The sequence below is a fragment of the Panthera uncia genome, chromosome E1 (assembly GCF_023721935.1).
Source record: "Panthera uncia isolate 11264 chromosome E1, Puncia_PCG_1.0, whole genome shotgun sequence".
Classification (NCBI taxonomy): Eukaryota; Metazoa; Chordata; class Mammalia; order Carnivora; family Felidae; genus Panthera; species Panthera uncia.
In genome coordinates this window covers 45,988,688-46,004,023 of record NC_064814.1, presented here as the reverse complement: position 1 = coordinate 46,004,023, position 15,336 = coordinate 45,988,688, and the positions used below count along the sequence as shown (strand labels likewise).

General features: G+C 41.8%; 1 protein-coding gene across 1 annotated transcript in view; it reads left to right on the top strand.

The window, feature by feature from the left end:
* The window catches only part of ITGAE (integrin subunit alpha E), a gene marked incomplete at its 5' end in the record, with an annotated part of 54,782 nt that extends 39,946 nt beyond the window's left edge, over positions 1 to 14,836 (top strand). Inside the window, 3 exon segments of the mRNA XM_049635348.1 lie at positions 1,553 to 1,648; positions 6,020 to 6,124; positions 7,523 to 14,836. Coding sequence (XP_049491305.1) covers positions 1,553 to 1,648; positions 6,020 to 6,124; positions 7,523 to 7,618 — 297 coding nt within the window.
* Positions 14,837 to 15,336: the final 500 nt, after the last annotated feature.

The window sequence follows — 15,336 nt, the reverse complement described above, 5'->3', positions numbered from 1 at the left end:
CTCTCCTTCCTTTCCTACATCCCCATATCTATTACAGCAGCAAGCTCTATCATTCCACCTCCAAAAATGCATTCTAAATCCATTCACTTCTTTCCATCTCCACTGCTACTATTGTAGTTCTGGCCACCATCTTTTGCCCCGGCTATTACAGTAACCTGCCTTTTCCTCTTGTCTGCGCTCTTGCCATGGCCTCTACAAATCTTTCTTCACATAACAGCTATTTTAAAAGTAAACATTGTGCCACGCCTCTCCAAAAACAAAAAAAGTGACATTTGAATACACCTAGACTAGGGCCGCCTGGATGGCTCAGTCAGTTGAAGGTCTGACTCTTGATTTCAGCTCAGGTCATGATCCCAGGGTCGTGGGATTGAGCCCCATGTTGGGCTCTGCGCAGAGCATAGAGCCTGCTTAAGATTCTTTCCTTCCCTCTGCCCCTCTCCCCAACTTGTGCATGTGCTCTCTCCAAAATATTTTTTAACAAATTAATTAAAAAATGAATACTTCTAGACTAAAACACATACTTTTTCAGTGGCCTGCAAGGTACTGCGTGATCTAGTCTTTGCTACTTCAACTTTATCTCCTAGTACTCTCCTCTTTCCCACTTTTAAAAAAAAGTTTATTCATTTATTTTGAGAGAGAGAGAGAGAGAGAGAGAGAGAGAGGGAGGGAGGGAGGAGGAGGGGCAAAGAGCGAGGGAGAGAATCCAAAGCTGGCTCCACACTGTCAGTCAGCATAGAGCCTGATGCGGGGCCTGAATTCACAAATTCCGAGAACATGACCCAAGCTGAAATGGTTGGATGCCCAACCAACTGAGCCACCCAGCCCCCTTTTTTTAATATTTATTTTTGAGAGAGGGAGCGAGCATGGGAAGGGTAAAGAGAGAGGGGGACAGACGATCTGAAGTGGGCTCTGTGCTTACAGGAGAGAGCCCAAAGCAGGGCTCAAACTCAACAAAACTGTGAAATCATGACTTGAGCTGAAGTCAGATGCTTAACTGAGCCACCCAGGGCCACTCCCCTTGCCACTCCCCACTTCTTATACTCCAGATATTGTCCTTTCTCCAATATTGTTCTGGCCACATGATCTTTGTACTTGCTGTCCCTTCTGCATGACAGTGCTTTTTCCCTGTATCTTTATGTGCATGAGGTAAGCTCAGGCATTACCTTAGGGAGGCCTTCCCTGATCACTCACTCTAAAGTGGGAAATAGGAGGATCGAGTGTAACACCTCACAGTGATCCAGATGAGAATGATGAGATCTGAACCGAAGGAGTAGCAATGAGGGTTGAAGAAAACAGACAGATGAGAGAAAGAACAAAAAGAATTGTCAGGAACTGATTCGGGGCTGGTGAATGGTGTTGTGACATGAGGTAAAGTGCAAAGGAAAAGCAGTTGGGGAACGATTGCAGGATACTTGCTTGGGTAACTGTGGTTGCCAAGACCACTAACTAGACAAAGGAATACAGGAGAAGGAACACATATAAAGGAAAAGATGCTGTTCAAAAATAGTAAGTCCATGTCTAAAATATGTTTTATCTACCCTCTATCTTATAGTTACAGAGAGATGTAAATGAACTGCAGATCCTTGGTGAAATAACTTTCAACAAATCTCTGTATGAGGGGCTTAATGCAGAGAACCACAGAACTAAGGTAATCCCTGGCTGTTTTCTGTTGTTCTGGACAGAATCCTGGGGAAACTGTGCCTAGCCTTAGAGCCCCTGTACCAGCACTCTTCCTGTTTTCAGTCTTAACACCTCTGATCTTGCCTCTACCACGAGCTGCCTCTGTGACCTTGAATCAGCCAGCATCAACCTCCATTTTTCCATCTGTGAAATGAAGCAATTGAGTAAGAGGCTTAAGCTGAAATAACTAGTTTGAAATCAACAGCTATGTATACTTTGATTTGAGAGTGTGTTGTATTTTTAAAATTTGCCAAGTGAGAAATTATTTTTTTGTATACATTAATTGCCTTCCTCGTGTGTAGTATCGTTTAGTTATGGTATTAACCAGTTACAATACTCAGGAATGCATAATTCTTTTATAAATCTTAAACTAAATACTGGAACACTTGTGGTTTCTTTTGCAAAAGTGTGACTACAAATCATACTAATGTCTGTGATCTATGGGCTCAATGCTGTGTGTGCTACTCTGAGCTGTCATTCTTGTTGACACTTAACCTAGATGTGCTCCTGGCTTGAGAGAGAATCCATCTGTGGGCCCTTTAGTCAGGCACGATCATTACTGGAGGGGATGTCAAGAAAATGAGCTGGATTGCTAAATGTTAGGCTCTCTGATTTCCTTCCTGGGGTATGAGAAACGAACAGTTCTCTAGACATGTCAGAAATAACACTTTTCTTTTTGACTATTTCTAATACAGAAAATTATATGGGGGAAAGAGAAGTGCCCCATTGTCCCACTGCCTAGATTAAAAAAAAAAAATAGAAGAGCAAGAAAATCCAAGCCTTACAGAAAAATATCAAATGAAAAATAATGGTTCCTTCATTCCCCCCCTTTCCCATGCCCCCAGCTCCTTCTTCCCAAAGGGTGTTATGGTTAACAGTTTCTTATATGCACGTTTGTAAATTATTTATTTCTTCCTCTTGCTGATGGCTTTTATTTCTATACATAGATTCCTTATAATTATTTTCCTTTCTTTAAATTCAATACTCTAAGCAAAGTGTTAAGTTGTTCCTGACAATAAGCAACAAGGGTAGAATGAACCTGTGAGTATAAATACCTATGTATCCAAGTGCGTTTCATTTGCAAGTAAGGGAAAACTCTCACTAAGGTACCATAAGGGCATCTGTTGTTTGTCTGGTCAACGGCCTGGCTCCTTTGAATCTTGTGCCCTTCCATCTGTGGTGGTGATACCTTCCCTTGTGGCCAGCACAAAGCTACCACCTCTCCAAGTGCTGTGTTTTCATGTGTCAGGATACAAAATAAGAAGCAAGAGATCAGTAGCAAAACTTCCCTTTGTAGGAAGGGAAATTTTCCTAAAAACTCCCAACAGCTGTCTCCTTACATCTTGTCAGTGAGAACTGGATCTCATGTCAGTCACTGGCAAAGGGGAATAGCTCTGTCATGATTAGCTTAGATCAGCCATGATTTCTGATAGAAAATTCAAAAATTCAGTGTTCAGCTGCAAGCAGTAGGTACCCTGTGTCCCGCTTCTCCTTCACCTTTACCAGGGTAGCTTTGGGGTACCTTTGGAACCTGTGGGTTTAGAAGAGGAAAAGGGGAAGAGGCTTTGAGAAAGAGGAGCATTTCTTTTACTCAGATCTGGCCTGTTATACCACTATGACCTTGGGATTTCCTTTCATTATTTTCCTAAACCCATACTCTCAAGTCCTTCCCCCTGCTACCCACCCCCCTCCCCCCCATTCACTCTTACATAGAAGAAAAACCAGCTCTCTTCCTGTTCTTCCTCCCAGTCTGTTGCTTTGCTCCCTCTCTATTGTCAAGGCCCAGAACTTACACCTATTAAGCTCAGCTCCGTCTGAATTAAATAGTTGCCTGGAGGGTCAACCCTAGGAAGTAACCAGCATTTATAACTTAACTGAGGAGGCCTTAAAGGAGTATATTTGTCCATCTTTCCAACTCATACAGCAGTTATCCCTGACCTTGTTGCTTATACACTTGCATGAAAGGACTCAGTGTTTTGGGCAGGCAGAGAAGTCTTGATGGCCCTCTGGCCCCACTTAAGTCCTGGGAACATGCTCTGGGCATGGTCTGTATGCTGGCTACAGCTTGGGAGGGCCATAAATGGGTCTCGGGAAGCAACATCCGCTGAGCTTTCCAGCTGAGTCCTGTTAGTGAGAAGAGAGCTTAGACTCTTGAGATTGAGACAGCCTTTAGACGACAATGCTGGGGATGCTTCTAATACAAGAACTCTGTAAGTACACTTGACCCTTGAACAACCTGAGGATTAGAAGTGCCGGCTCCCCACATAGTCGAAAATCCATGTATAACTTTTGACTCCCCAAAGACTTAACTACTAATAGTATACCGTTGACTGGATGTCTTATTATATTATTCTATTATATACTGTATTCTTATAATGAAGTAAGCTAGAGAAAAGAAAATGTTAAAGTCATAAAAGATACATTTATAGTACTATATCACAAATAAATCTGCATATAAGTGGACCTACACTGTTCAAGCCTGTGTTGTTGAAGGGTCAACTGTAGTATACATGGATGCCATATTGCATTCATTATCATATCTTAACATATACTTTAGTTTGGTGAAGAGCAGACCAGTGTCTTTGTCATATTTCATGTGGGACAAACGTGTTATCAGACTTTAGGGGTTTGTGCAAGGTCAAAAAGAGCTGTCAGAATGATGTCAGAACAGAGTTGGAAAGGACTTAGAGATCATTTAAAATAGGTCTCATTTTGAAGATGATGAGCTGGGGGCCCAAGGACACAGAGTGGCAGAGCTGGATGTAAAACTGATTTTCTTTCAGTGTTCTCTCAAACCTAGAGACCAGTCCCTTGGGACCTCTGTTAAACTGTCAGATAATCCTTAGCAGATCTCCTGACTGACCAAAATAGTGTAAAGTGTTTTGTTCTTTACATAATTTTGTTGTGCTGTTGGTTTTTTGTTTTTGTTTTGTTTTTTTTTTTGGGGGGGGGTGTTATTTTTTTTCCTCCAGTTTTTGTTCTCTTTGCTTTTCGAGGATTTTTTTTTTTGTTTTTGGTACATCTGGCTCAGAGATTCTTTCTTTGGCCATGTCCAGTCTTTTTTTTTTTTTAATGAGCCCATCAAAGGCTTTCTTCATTTCTGTTACAGTGTTTTTTTTTTTTTTCTCTAGCATTTCTTTTTGGTTCTTTCCTGGGATTTCCATCTCTCTACTTTCATTGCCTATCTGTTCTTTGTCTTTGTTCTTGCATGCTGTCTACTTTATCTGTTAGAGCCCTTAGCATGTTAATCATAGTTGTTGTAAATTCCAAGTCTGATGATAATTCAAACACCTTTCCGTGTCTGCTTCTGAGGCTTGCTTTGTCTCTTCAAGATGTTTTTTGCATCTGGATATGTTTTATGATTTTTTATTTCTTTCTTTTTTCTTGGTAATTTTTTTTTTCCTGATAACCAGATACGATGGACCAGGTAAAGGAACTGTTGTAAATAGGTCTTCAGTGATGTGGTGGTAAGGTGTGGGGGAGGGGAAGGAGGAAGTGCTTATGTGCTCTACCATCCTGTGATTAGATTTCAGTCTTTTAGTGAGCCCATGCTCCTGTGCTGTGAACCTACACCTCTGGGCTGTGAACCTCAGAAGTATTTCTCATTTTTTTTTTCAGTCCCCTTAGGTAGGACAGGATACCTAGAGTTGGGTATTTCTCTTACCCTGGGTCAGTTAGGCTCTTAGCAGGTTACGCTCCAATTAACTAGTTTCCCCGATGGCAGGCCAGAGTGCTCTGGCCTATTTCAAAATGGTTCCTTTTCTTCTCCCCTTGCCAGAAGCATCAAGGGATTTTTGTCGAACATTTACCGTAGGGATCTGGTCAAGCTCCTAGAGGAAAACCTTATAGTGTTGTGGAGGCTCCCATATGACTGGGTTCCCTGGAGGTTTTAACTCTGAGAGTTGTCAGTACTGAACTTCTCATGATTAATTCATGAATTACAGATTGGGTTTTCCTACCCCAGCGCTGGGAAGCCTCTACTGCCTGTATTTGTCTATCTGTCTCGCTAATCTTGGGGGCAGCAGTTTGCCAAGTATCCTCCCCTCTCTTAGGGCGCCAAGAAGAGTTGTTGCTTTTTCAGTCTGTTCAGCTTTTTACTTGTTAGTACAGAGTGGCACGTACCACGCTCTCTACATGTAGAACCAGAAACTGAAAGCCTCGTTAGGTAATTTTAGATGCTGCATCAGGAAACTTTAGCTTTTTCCCTTACTGTCATCAGTCTTGGTCAATATACAGAATGTTGCCAAGTTCTCATATTTTGCTCCTTAAAATAACATGTGGAATTTTTTTCTCATCTGCTTTAGGAGACTTATTGGATGATCTCTGTATCTTGTTCTAGATCACTATCATCTTCCTGAAAGAGAAGGAGTATTTGCACCTCATCTTTATAAGCAGTGCTGGTGGCCTTCTGGTTTTGATTGTGATTATAATCACCCTTTTCAAGGTCAGTTCTACTCATGTGAAGTATTAAGATACAGAGAGATTTTCCTAAAACAGATTTGATGGTCATTCCCCTATTTTAAATCCTTTACTTTCCTTCCCCTGTTTTAACGTTCAGACATTTTTTTTACTGCTTTCAAGATCCTCACTCTCCAGCCTTTACCCTTCTCAACTCTTAAGTCTTGCTTTTTCCTCCAAACATGTGTAACTAAATAGGTTTGTGTCTGTGTGCTTGCTGTCTATACTGCCGTCCCCCCACCCTGATGCCCTTTCCCACCTTGCTCACACTCTTTCCTTAAGACCCAGCCCAGAGATTCCTCAGTCCTCTGAGCTATGTGCTTTTCCTGTGAGCTACTTTCTGGAAACCCTTCCAAGTGTCAGTCATCACACCGTATTATAATTATTTCTGTTCCTAGTAGATTGTGAGTTTCCCTTTTATTTTTTTCCTCAATTTTTTTTTTTTTTATAATTAAGTAATCTCTACACCTAACATGGGGCTTGAACTTAACAACCCTGAGATCAAGAGTCTCATGCTTTACCAACTGAACCAGCCAGCTGCCCCTAGATTGTGCATTTCTTGCTGTAGGAGGCCATACTGTCTGTAGTAGGTTGAGTATTTTTATATAACTAAGATCCATTATAGCCAAAATTATAATATTTTGCAGAATTAGTTAAGTTAAAAAAAGGTTAAGGAGCAGCGCACCTGAGTGGCTCAATGGGTTAAGTGTCTGACTTTTTTTTTTTTAATGTTTATTTATTTGAGAGAGAGAGAGAGAGAGACAGACTGTGACCTGGGGTGGGGCAGGGGGAGAGACAGAGGGAGACACAGAATCCAAAGTAGGCTTTAGGCTCTGAGCTGTCAGTGCAGAGCCTGATACGGGGCTCAAACTCGTGAACCACAAGATCATGACTTGAGCCGAAGTTGGACACTTAACTGACTGAACCACCCAGGCGCCCCATTAAGTGCCTGACTCTTGATTTTGGCTCAGGTCATGATCCTAGGTCATGGGGTCAAGGCTTGCATTGGGCTCCTCACTGAGCTTGGAGCCTGCTTGAGATTCTGTGTCTCTCTCTCTTTTTCTCTTTCTCTTTCTCTTTCTCTTTCTCTTTCTCTTTCTCTTTCTCTTCCTCTGTTTCTTCTCTACTCAAACATGCTCTCTCACTCAAATTTTAAAAAAAAGGTTAAGGAGGTTTGGGGTTTCAGAGGAAGGTGGAAAATCACTTCTGACTGGAGAATGAAAAGACTTGTGGAAAGGTAGCATTTTAAGACTGATCTTGAAGGATTGGATTATCAGGGAGAAATTCAGAGGAGGTGTGAGAAGTTCTAGAGAACTAGATGACGGTTTTCTAAAACAGATGGGTATCTTAGGCCTATAATGGGACTTCCCCTCCTTTGTTTTAGTTTGGCTTTTTTAAAAGAAAATACCAGCATCTGAACTTGGACAGCACACGGAAGGCCTCGCTGAAATCAGAGAATCTGCTCACAGAAGAAAATTAGGACCAGCTTCCTTATCCATTGGGAGAGAACATCAGCCAGTCGTTCAAGTTCTAGAGACTTGGTGTCGTTACTTTTTTTTTTTTTTTTTTAAGATGATCTAGAGCAGAATCTAACAAATTGTTAATGGAACATTGTTTTTTAACCATACACTGTCCCCAGAGTGTCTGTGTATTGTGCAGAAAATAAACTTGGGAAACATTTGAAATTAAATAAAATTAAATTTTTCTTTAAAGAAGTGCCTTTAATACAGAAATCTACTTTGTGATATTTTTTTTCTCCAAGAGGAGGTATAGCAATTTCCAACCTTATTTGCCTAAGAATGCTTTTTTCTTGGCATTTCCATTGATGTCTCCCAACATAGTGTTCTACAAAGTACATCTTGGGGGACAGTGGTCAAAAGATCCTGGCATTTTCAAGATCCTAAGATGTGGCCTATTACTTCAAATCAAAACACAAAAAAAGCACGCCTGGAACAAATGTAAAAAGTAGAAAAACAGAGGTCACCAAAACAGGAACTAGGAGGTGAGGAGAAAAGCAAGACTGTTCTGTAGTTTCATTTCTGTTGTATGTATGAATACATCTATTTCATGCACTGTGCTAATCCTTACCCAGCTTCCTGCTCAGTGGATTGCTCAGGGAGACTTCTGTTCCTTGGTAAATACTGTCACCAGGAGAGAGCATTCTTCCACAGGAGGAGATGGAACCTGGCCTGGGAGTTGGGGGCACAGAGATGAGGGCCTAGTTACAGGCCGGCTTCGCTCTTAGTATCTTATTTTATTTTTATATCCCTTGCTGTCAAAACTTGGCCCCATCTCCCCACTTTTAACCCTGCAATGGAACAGTCTTTGTTTTCATGGATCATAAAAGTCATTGCAATAAATTAAATGGTGTATCAGTATATAATGTAGAAAGATATCCTTGTCTTCTTGATCTAATTCAGATGCTTTCGTTATTTTTTTAATTTTTAATTTTTTCTGAAATGTGTGTGTGTATAAAGTGCAAATTAGGGACTGAGTTTTGCTTTTTGTTTTGTTTTTCTCCCAGAAGCATAACTAACTTTCACAGCACCATTAACTGAAATAACCACCTCCTTTTGGCTTATTCACGCTCTCCCGTTTCGCAGGGGCTAAAAGGCTTCAAACATCTCCCAGACTCCTTTGAGGTGGGTTTCTAATTTCGATTTTGCCAGTGAGAGGCACTTGAATGAGATGGAAGGTAGAAAGATAGGAGGTCTTTCTTTTGGTTGCGGCAGCAGTGGTGGAGGCAGGTGAGTACAGACCCCTGAGCAGCAGTGCCACAGCGCAGCCCCTCCCTGCAACTCCCGACCTCTGGGTGATACCAACTCTCCCGTTTTTATCTCCCAGCCCTCCCAACAGATTTGAAACATAACTCTCATTAGTAAATCCCTTTCTGCTTGAAATATCTAGAGTGGTTTCTGTTTTCCTGTTGACCTTGAGTCCAACTATTTTATTTCCAGTGAATAACAGCTGTCTCTATGTCATTAATGAAATGTCCATTAATAAATTAAAATTCTGGGGCGCCTGGGTGGCTCAGTCGGTTGGGCGTCCGACTTCAGCTCAGGTCACGATCTTGTGGTCCGTGGGTTTGAGCCCCGCATCGGGCTCTGGGCTGATGGCTCAGAGCCTGGAGCCTGCTTCCGATTCTGTGTCTCCCTCTCTCTCTGCCACTCCCCTGTTCATGCTCTGTCTCTCTCTGTCTCAAAAATAAATAAAACGTTAAAAAAAATTTTTTTTAATAAATTAAAATTCTGCTGTTACTACTCGTGAAATTCCTATGAATACATATAAATTCTGGAAATTTAATTTTGTTTCACTGATGTGTTTGTTACTGTACCAGTACCACAATTGAAGGAACACTTTTTAGCATTATGCAAATGATAAATTCTAAACAGCACAAAGGTATCTAAAAAATAAAAAGTTAGTCTCCCTCTCCTCTCCACCTCCAATCTCTTTCCAAAAGCAACCACTGTTAATACATTTTTAGATATTCTTTAAAAATATTCCTCTGCATATACCAGCATATGCATATCCATGTATGGATATAGGAATTAGATTGTATAGATTGTTCTCCCTCCTACTTTTTCATCTAATGGATTTTAGGCACCTTTCGGTAGCAACCTCTGCAGATCTACCCCATCCTTTTTAACAGTTCCGTGATACACTGCATTGTATTTACCTAACAAATCCCTACAAGTGGATATTTAGGTTGTTTCTATTTCTTTCCTTCTTTTTATTACAAAGAAAAGGTGTGATGAACATCTCTAAACACGTATCCTCCCTGGTGTGCTTTTCAAGTATGTCGATGGGTAAGTTCCCAGCACAATCACTGGCTCCGAGATGACGTGCATTTAAAATTTTGATAGACGAAATAAGTCATGGGAACGAAAGGTACAGAACGGGGATTGTAACCAGTGGCATTGTGACAACACTGTATGGTGACACAGGTAGCTACACTTGTGGTGAGCACAGCAGAACATGTAGAGTTGTTGAATCACCGTTGTACGCCTGAAACGAATATAACATTGTCAGCTACACTTCAATTCAGTTGTTTTTGATAGATGATCACAACCTCCAAAAGGTTTCTACCAGTTGACACCCCCACTCAGAGAATATCAAAGTGCCACCGTGTCCATTGCCACCAGCTGGGCATCATCACATTTTCACTATTTTGCCAACCTGATCATTGTGGAAAATGGGATTCTGTTTTTGATACCAGTTTTCATTATAACTTTTAGTAAACTGTGATACCTGATAGGACATTTTCATTCTTAAGAAAAACTACTGCTTCTATTCTTTCAGATAATTCTTAATATCAGTGTTTCAGATTCCTAAAAGAAAACCTTTGAGGTTTTAATTTAAATGTACAGATTAGGTTGGGGCACCTGGGTGGCTCAGTCGGTTAAGCGTCTGACTTCAGTTCAGGTCACGATCTCGCGGTCCGTGGGTCGAGCCCCACGTCGGGCTCTGGGCTGATGGCTCGGAGCCTGGAGCCTGCTTCCGATTCTGTGTTTCCCTCTCTCTCTGCCCCTCCCCCGTTCATGCTCTGTCTCTCTCTGTCTCAAAAATAAATAAACGTTAAAAAAATTTTTTTTAAATAAATAAATGTACAGATTACGTTGAGGAGAACTGCTTTCTTTACAGCATTATTTTCTTACTCAGAAATAAGATATTTCTCCACTCGCTGAGATTTTTGAAAACACCCTGCAGCAAGGTTTTATAATTTCTTTCAGAGATCTTAATTTATGAAGACTTTTATTTTCAGCTGTATTGTTGTTTTTTTTTTTTTTAAGTTTATTTTTGAGAGAGAGAGCGCATGTGCATACATGCCAGCAGTGGAGGGGCAGAGAGAGAGAGAGAGAGAGAGTGAGAGAGAGAGAGAGAGAGAAAATCCCAAGCAGGCTCTGCACTGTCAGCACAGAGCCCGATGTAGGACTTGAATTCCCAACTGTGAGATCAGGACATGAGCCAAGAGTCAGATGCTTAACCGACTGAGCCACCCAGGCTCCCCTATATTATATTTTTTATTGCTACTGTGAAAAATGTCTTTTTCCCCTGGCTGATTATAGAGCTTGTATTTAGAAAATTTGTTCTTTTGAATATTTTATCTGGCCATCTTACTGAACTCTGTTTTTTAAATAACTTTTTAGTTGATTCTCTTGGATTTTCAAAGGAGAAAATCCTGTCTGGAAATAATGGTGATTTGGGGGACGCCTGGGTGACTCAGTCGGTTAAGTGTCCAACTTTGGCTCAGGTCATGATCTCGCAGTTTACGAGTTTGAGCCCCACATCAGGCTCCGTGCTGACATCTCGGAGCCTAGAGCCTGCTTCAGATACTCTGTCCCCCTCTCTCTGTGCCCCTCCTCCACTCATGCATGTGCTCTCTCTCTCTCTCAAAAATAAATAAATGTTAAAAAAAAAGAAATAATGGTGATGTGGAGTCTTTCTTGTATTTGTACTCTTTTTCACCCTTATTTCTTTGACTAGAACTTGTAGAGCTCTGGGAAGTTAACTTTGCCTGATGTTAAGGGGATTGCTGTGTGTACCCTCCACTGTCTGCCTCACAGCCTGTCCATGGTCTCACTCCCTGCCACTCTGCCTTTGGTAATTTCTGGGGCTTGATTGGAGAACCCATCCACTTCTCATGGAGCCTCTTATGTTACCTGTGTTAAATCACTGGCTCTTTAGCGTGATCAGCTTTTCTGCTGATCTGATTCCATCTGCATCACTTCTTCCAAGAATTCCTTCATATTTTTGGTTCCTTTATTGTATCATTCTCAATTTCCAGTGCTACCATGGACTTCTTCCCTCTTTACACTTCTTGAGTTACTTCAGAGGATTTGTCTTTGAAGGCAAAGAAAGAGGTAAGTTTGCTTAGATATTTTCCTATTGTTGGATCCAGGAGTTATATCCAAGTTTGCAGTGTTTTAGGTGAGTTGCACCCCTTGGATTTATATTTTTTTAAACAATTATTATTATGGGGCGCCTGGGTGGCTCAGTCGGTTAAGCGTCCGACTTCGGCTCAGGTCATGATCTCACGGTCTGTGAGTTCGAGCCCCGCATCAGGCTCTGTGCCGACCGCTCAGAGCCTGGAGCCTGTTTCAGATTCTGTGTCTCCCTCTCTCTCTGGCCCTCCCCCGTTCATGCTCTGTCTCTCTCTGTCTCAAAAATAAATAAACATTAAGAAAAAATTAAAAAAAAATTATTATTACAAATAAGATCCTACTCCCATTATAACAGTCAAGCCTTATATTGACCACCTATGAGCTATTGACTGAGCTGTGCTGATCTGATTGGAGTTAAACCAATGCACTTGTAGTCAAGAGACTGTGTAAGGGACCAGTCTGAGAAGGGAAAGGACTATTATAAACAGAGACATGATTAGATTTTACAAATTCATCTGCTATAGCTTGGGCCAAGGCCTTTATTCTAAAAGATGCTTTTCTAGTGCCAGGCATTTTCCATTTCCTGTTCATCGTCCTCTCCCTGAGAACAGGAAGTGCCAAAGCTTGTATAGATACAAGGACAATGGGTTATGGCTGCTGTCTTGACCAGATAAGGACCAAGATGAAGTCAGCTTGACACTAGCATGGGGAAAATGCCCCTTGTGATTTCTCTGTTTTCATTTCCCCCGTTTAACACCTAGTGAGCACAGATTCAAATAACCTTTCTCTCTTCTGAAAACATCTGAACTTTGGTTGTTGAAGAAGGCATGACATCAAGCAGATGTGAAAACCTTAATCTGGCAAGCTTGTTAGGCCTAATTAAATTTTGAGAAAGGATGCTTCGTATGGCAAAGCTCAGCAGTCTTACATTATCCGTATATAGTGAAAGGTCTGTGCACATCTTCTGTACCCTTACGAGAAGGGAAATTAGGTATTTTAGGGATATAGGTATTTTGGGGTCTCCTAGCTATAATTAGTAATGGTAAGCCTTGTAATAGTGCCAGAATTTTACCATTACTTTTTTTTTTTAAAAAAGATTTTATTTTTAAGAAATCTCTACACCCCACGTGGGGCCTGAACTCACAACCACAAGATCAGTAGTTGCATGCTCCACCCACCGACTGAGCCAGCCAGCCACCCCTACCATTATTTTAAGAACAGATTTAGTGGGGCGTCTGGGTGGCTCAGTTGGTTAAGCCTCCTACTTCGGCTCAGGTCATAATCTTGCTGTCTGTGAATTCGAGCCCAACAGCGGGCTCTGTGCTGACAGCTCAGAGCCTGGAGCCTGCTTCGGATTCTGTGTCTCCCTTTCTCTCTGTGCCCCTCCCCTGCTCATGCTCTGTCTCTCTCTGTCTCTCAAAAATAAATAAACCTTAAAAAAAATTAACAAAACAAAACAGATTTAGTAAATGGAATCAAGGGAAACATTTAATCACTTTAGGAAGAGTAGTTCTAGTATCAGAGGTCAGGAAGTAGCTGGACGCACCTAAATAGACAATTTCCAACTTCAGTTAACTTGACTTTGATTAGTGGAAGTATATTTTGGAAAGTACATAACTAATAACACTCTCACAGTAAGATCACAGTGAAAAGTGAAAAACTGCCTTTGTCACACCCTGCCCCACCCTGTGGCCCTCCTTAGAAGCTGAGGTGAACTGGTGTGGTGTACATCCTTCCAGGCTTTATCCTGTGCACTTGTAAATATTCACATAAATACGTATATAGTACATAGGTTTGGGGTTTTGTTTTGTTTTCCTTCTTTTTTTTTTAAATAGCATTATATAATTTTTTTAATGTTTATTTTTGGGAAAGACAGAGCACAAGGGGGCAGGGACAGAGAAGGAGACACAGAATCCAATGCAGGCTCCAGGCTCTGAGCACAGAGCCTGATGTGGGCTCAAACCGTGAACTGTGAGATCGTGACCTGAGGCAAAGTTGGATGCCTAACTGACTGAGCCACCCAGGCGCCCCTGTTTTCTTTTACATAAATAGAACCATATATTTTGCCATTTGTGAGAATTTGTGACCATTTTCAAGGAACCAGTGTCAGAGAAAAAAATGCTGCTGACAAATGTAGGTGGATGGGATGGGGAGAAGTGACACCTTGGTCTAGTGTGTCTTTGGGGAATTAATAACTGTGCAGAGCTCTTTACAGTATAAACTGTAAAGAGACCCTTTCAACTTTTCCAAAAGTGGAATTAAAGACATTTTTGTAATTGCTATAGGATGCCAAATAGCTTTCCAGAAGGACTGAGCCGTGTTACATGGTTATCAGCAGCATGAACATGTCCTGGGATCTCTGTTTTTACTTGACTTATTTGCTTAATGGATATATAATCATAGCTTTAGTTTACCTTACTTTGTCGGCAAGACCATGTACTTTCCCATGAAATAAGAAGACGTTTTTTGGGGGGGACGCCCGGGGCTAAATCGGTTAAGCATCTGACTTCGGCTCAGGTCATGATCTTGCGGTTCCTGGGCTTGAACCCTGCATCAGGCTCTTTGCTGTCAGTGTAGAGCCCACTTCGGCTCCTCTGTCCACCCACTCTCTGCCCCTGCCTCTCTCTCTCTCTCAAAAATAAGTAAACAACAACAACAACCACAAAAAAGATGACTTTTTTGTGCCCTCTGTGCTTTACTTTCTTGTCCAGTTCAAATGTGGCCCTGGTTCCTTCTCATTAGCTCTTCTGGACTGCACCGTCTTCTGGGATAGAAGTAAGAGGTGTATTTCTCCCTCTGAACTTTGGAGCCTCTGGGTGAGTAAGGATGCTTTGATTCAGATAGAATTGGAGCAGCATGACCTCCAGAAATGGGAGAACTGAGTTGTGCAGATTTACCGGTGGGCATCAGGAAGCACTAGTCCTTCCTGGTGGTCTGTCTGAAAGAAGAGCTCTTCCCAAGTACCACAAAGGAGCCAGGACCATGGTTCCAATGTCCAGGGGAGCCAGTTGGAGGCTCTGTTCCTCCCCCCTCCCTCCTCCCTGAAAGAAGTTCTGGGACCCCATAGCCAGTTGCAGTCCTGAGGGCAGAGTTGGGGGGTGAGTGGCTGGTGATTGAAGGCGTGTCTCTGGGAATGTCTTCTCTTCTGTCTAGGGCCTGGGAAAGGGGCCCGGACTTGCCCTGCCTGGTGTGCCGGCAGATGTTCTCGTGATCTTGGCTTTGGTTTCTGGGATTTGACTAGTGTCCTACTTTGGGGTAATCTTTTCTCTCTTCAGAGCTATGAGTGAGGTGTAAGATTAAGGTTGGAAGGCTGAGG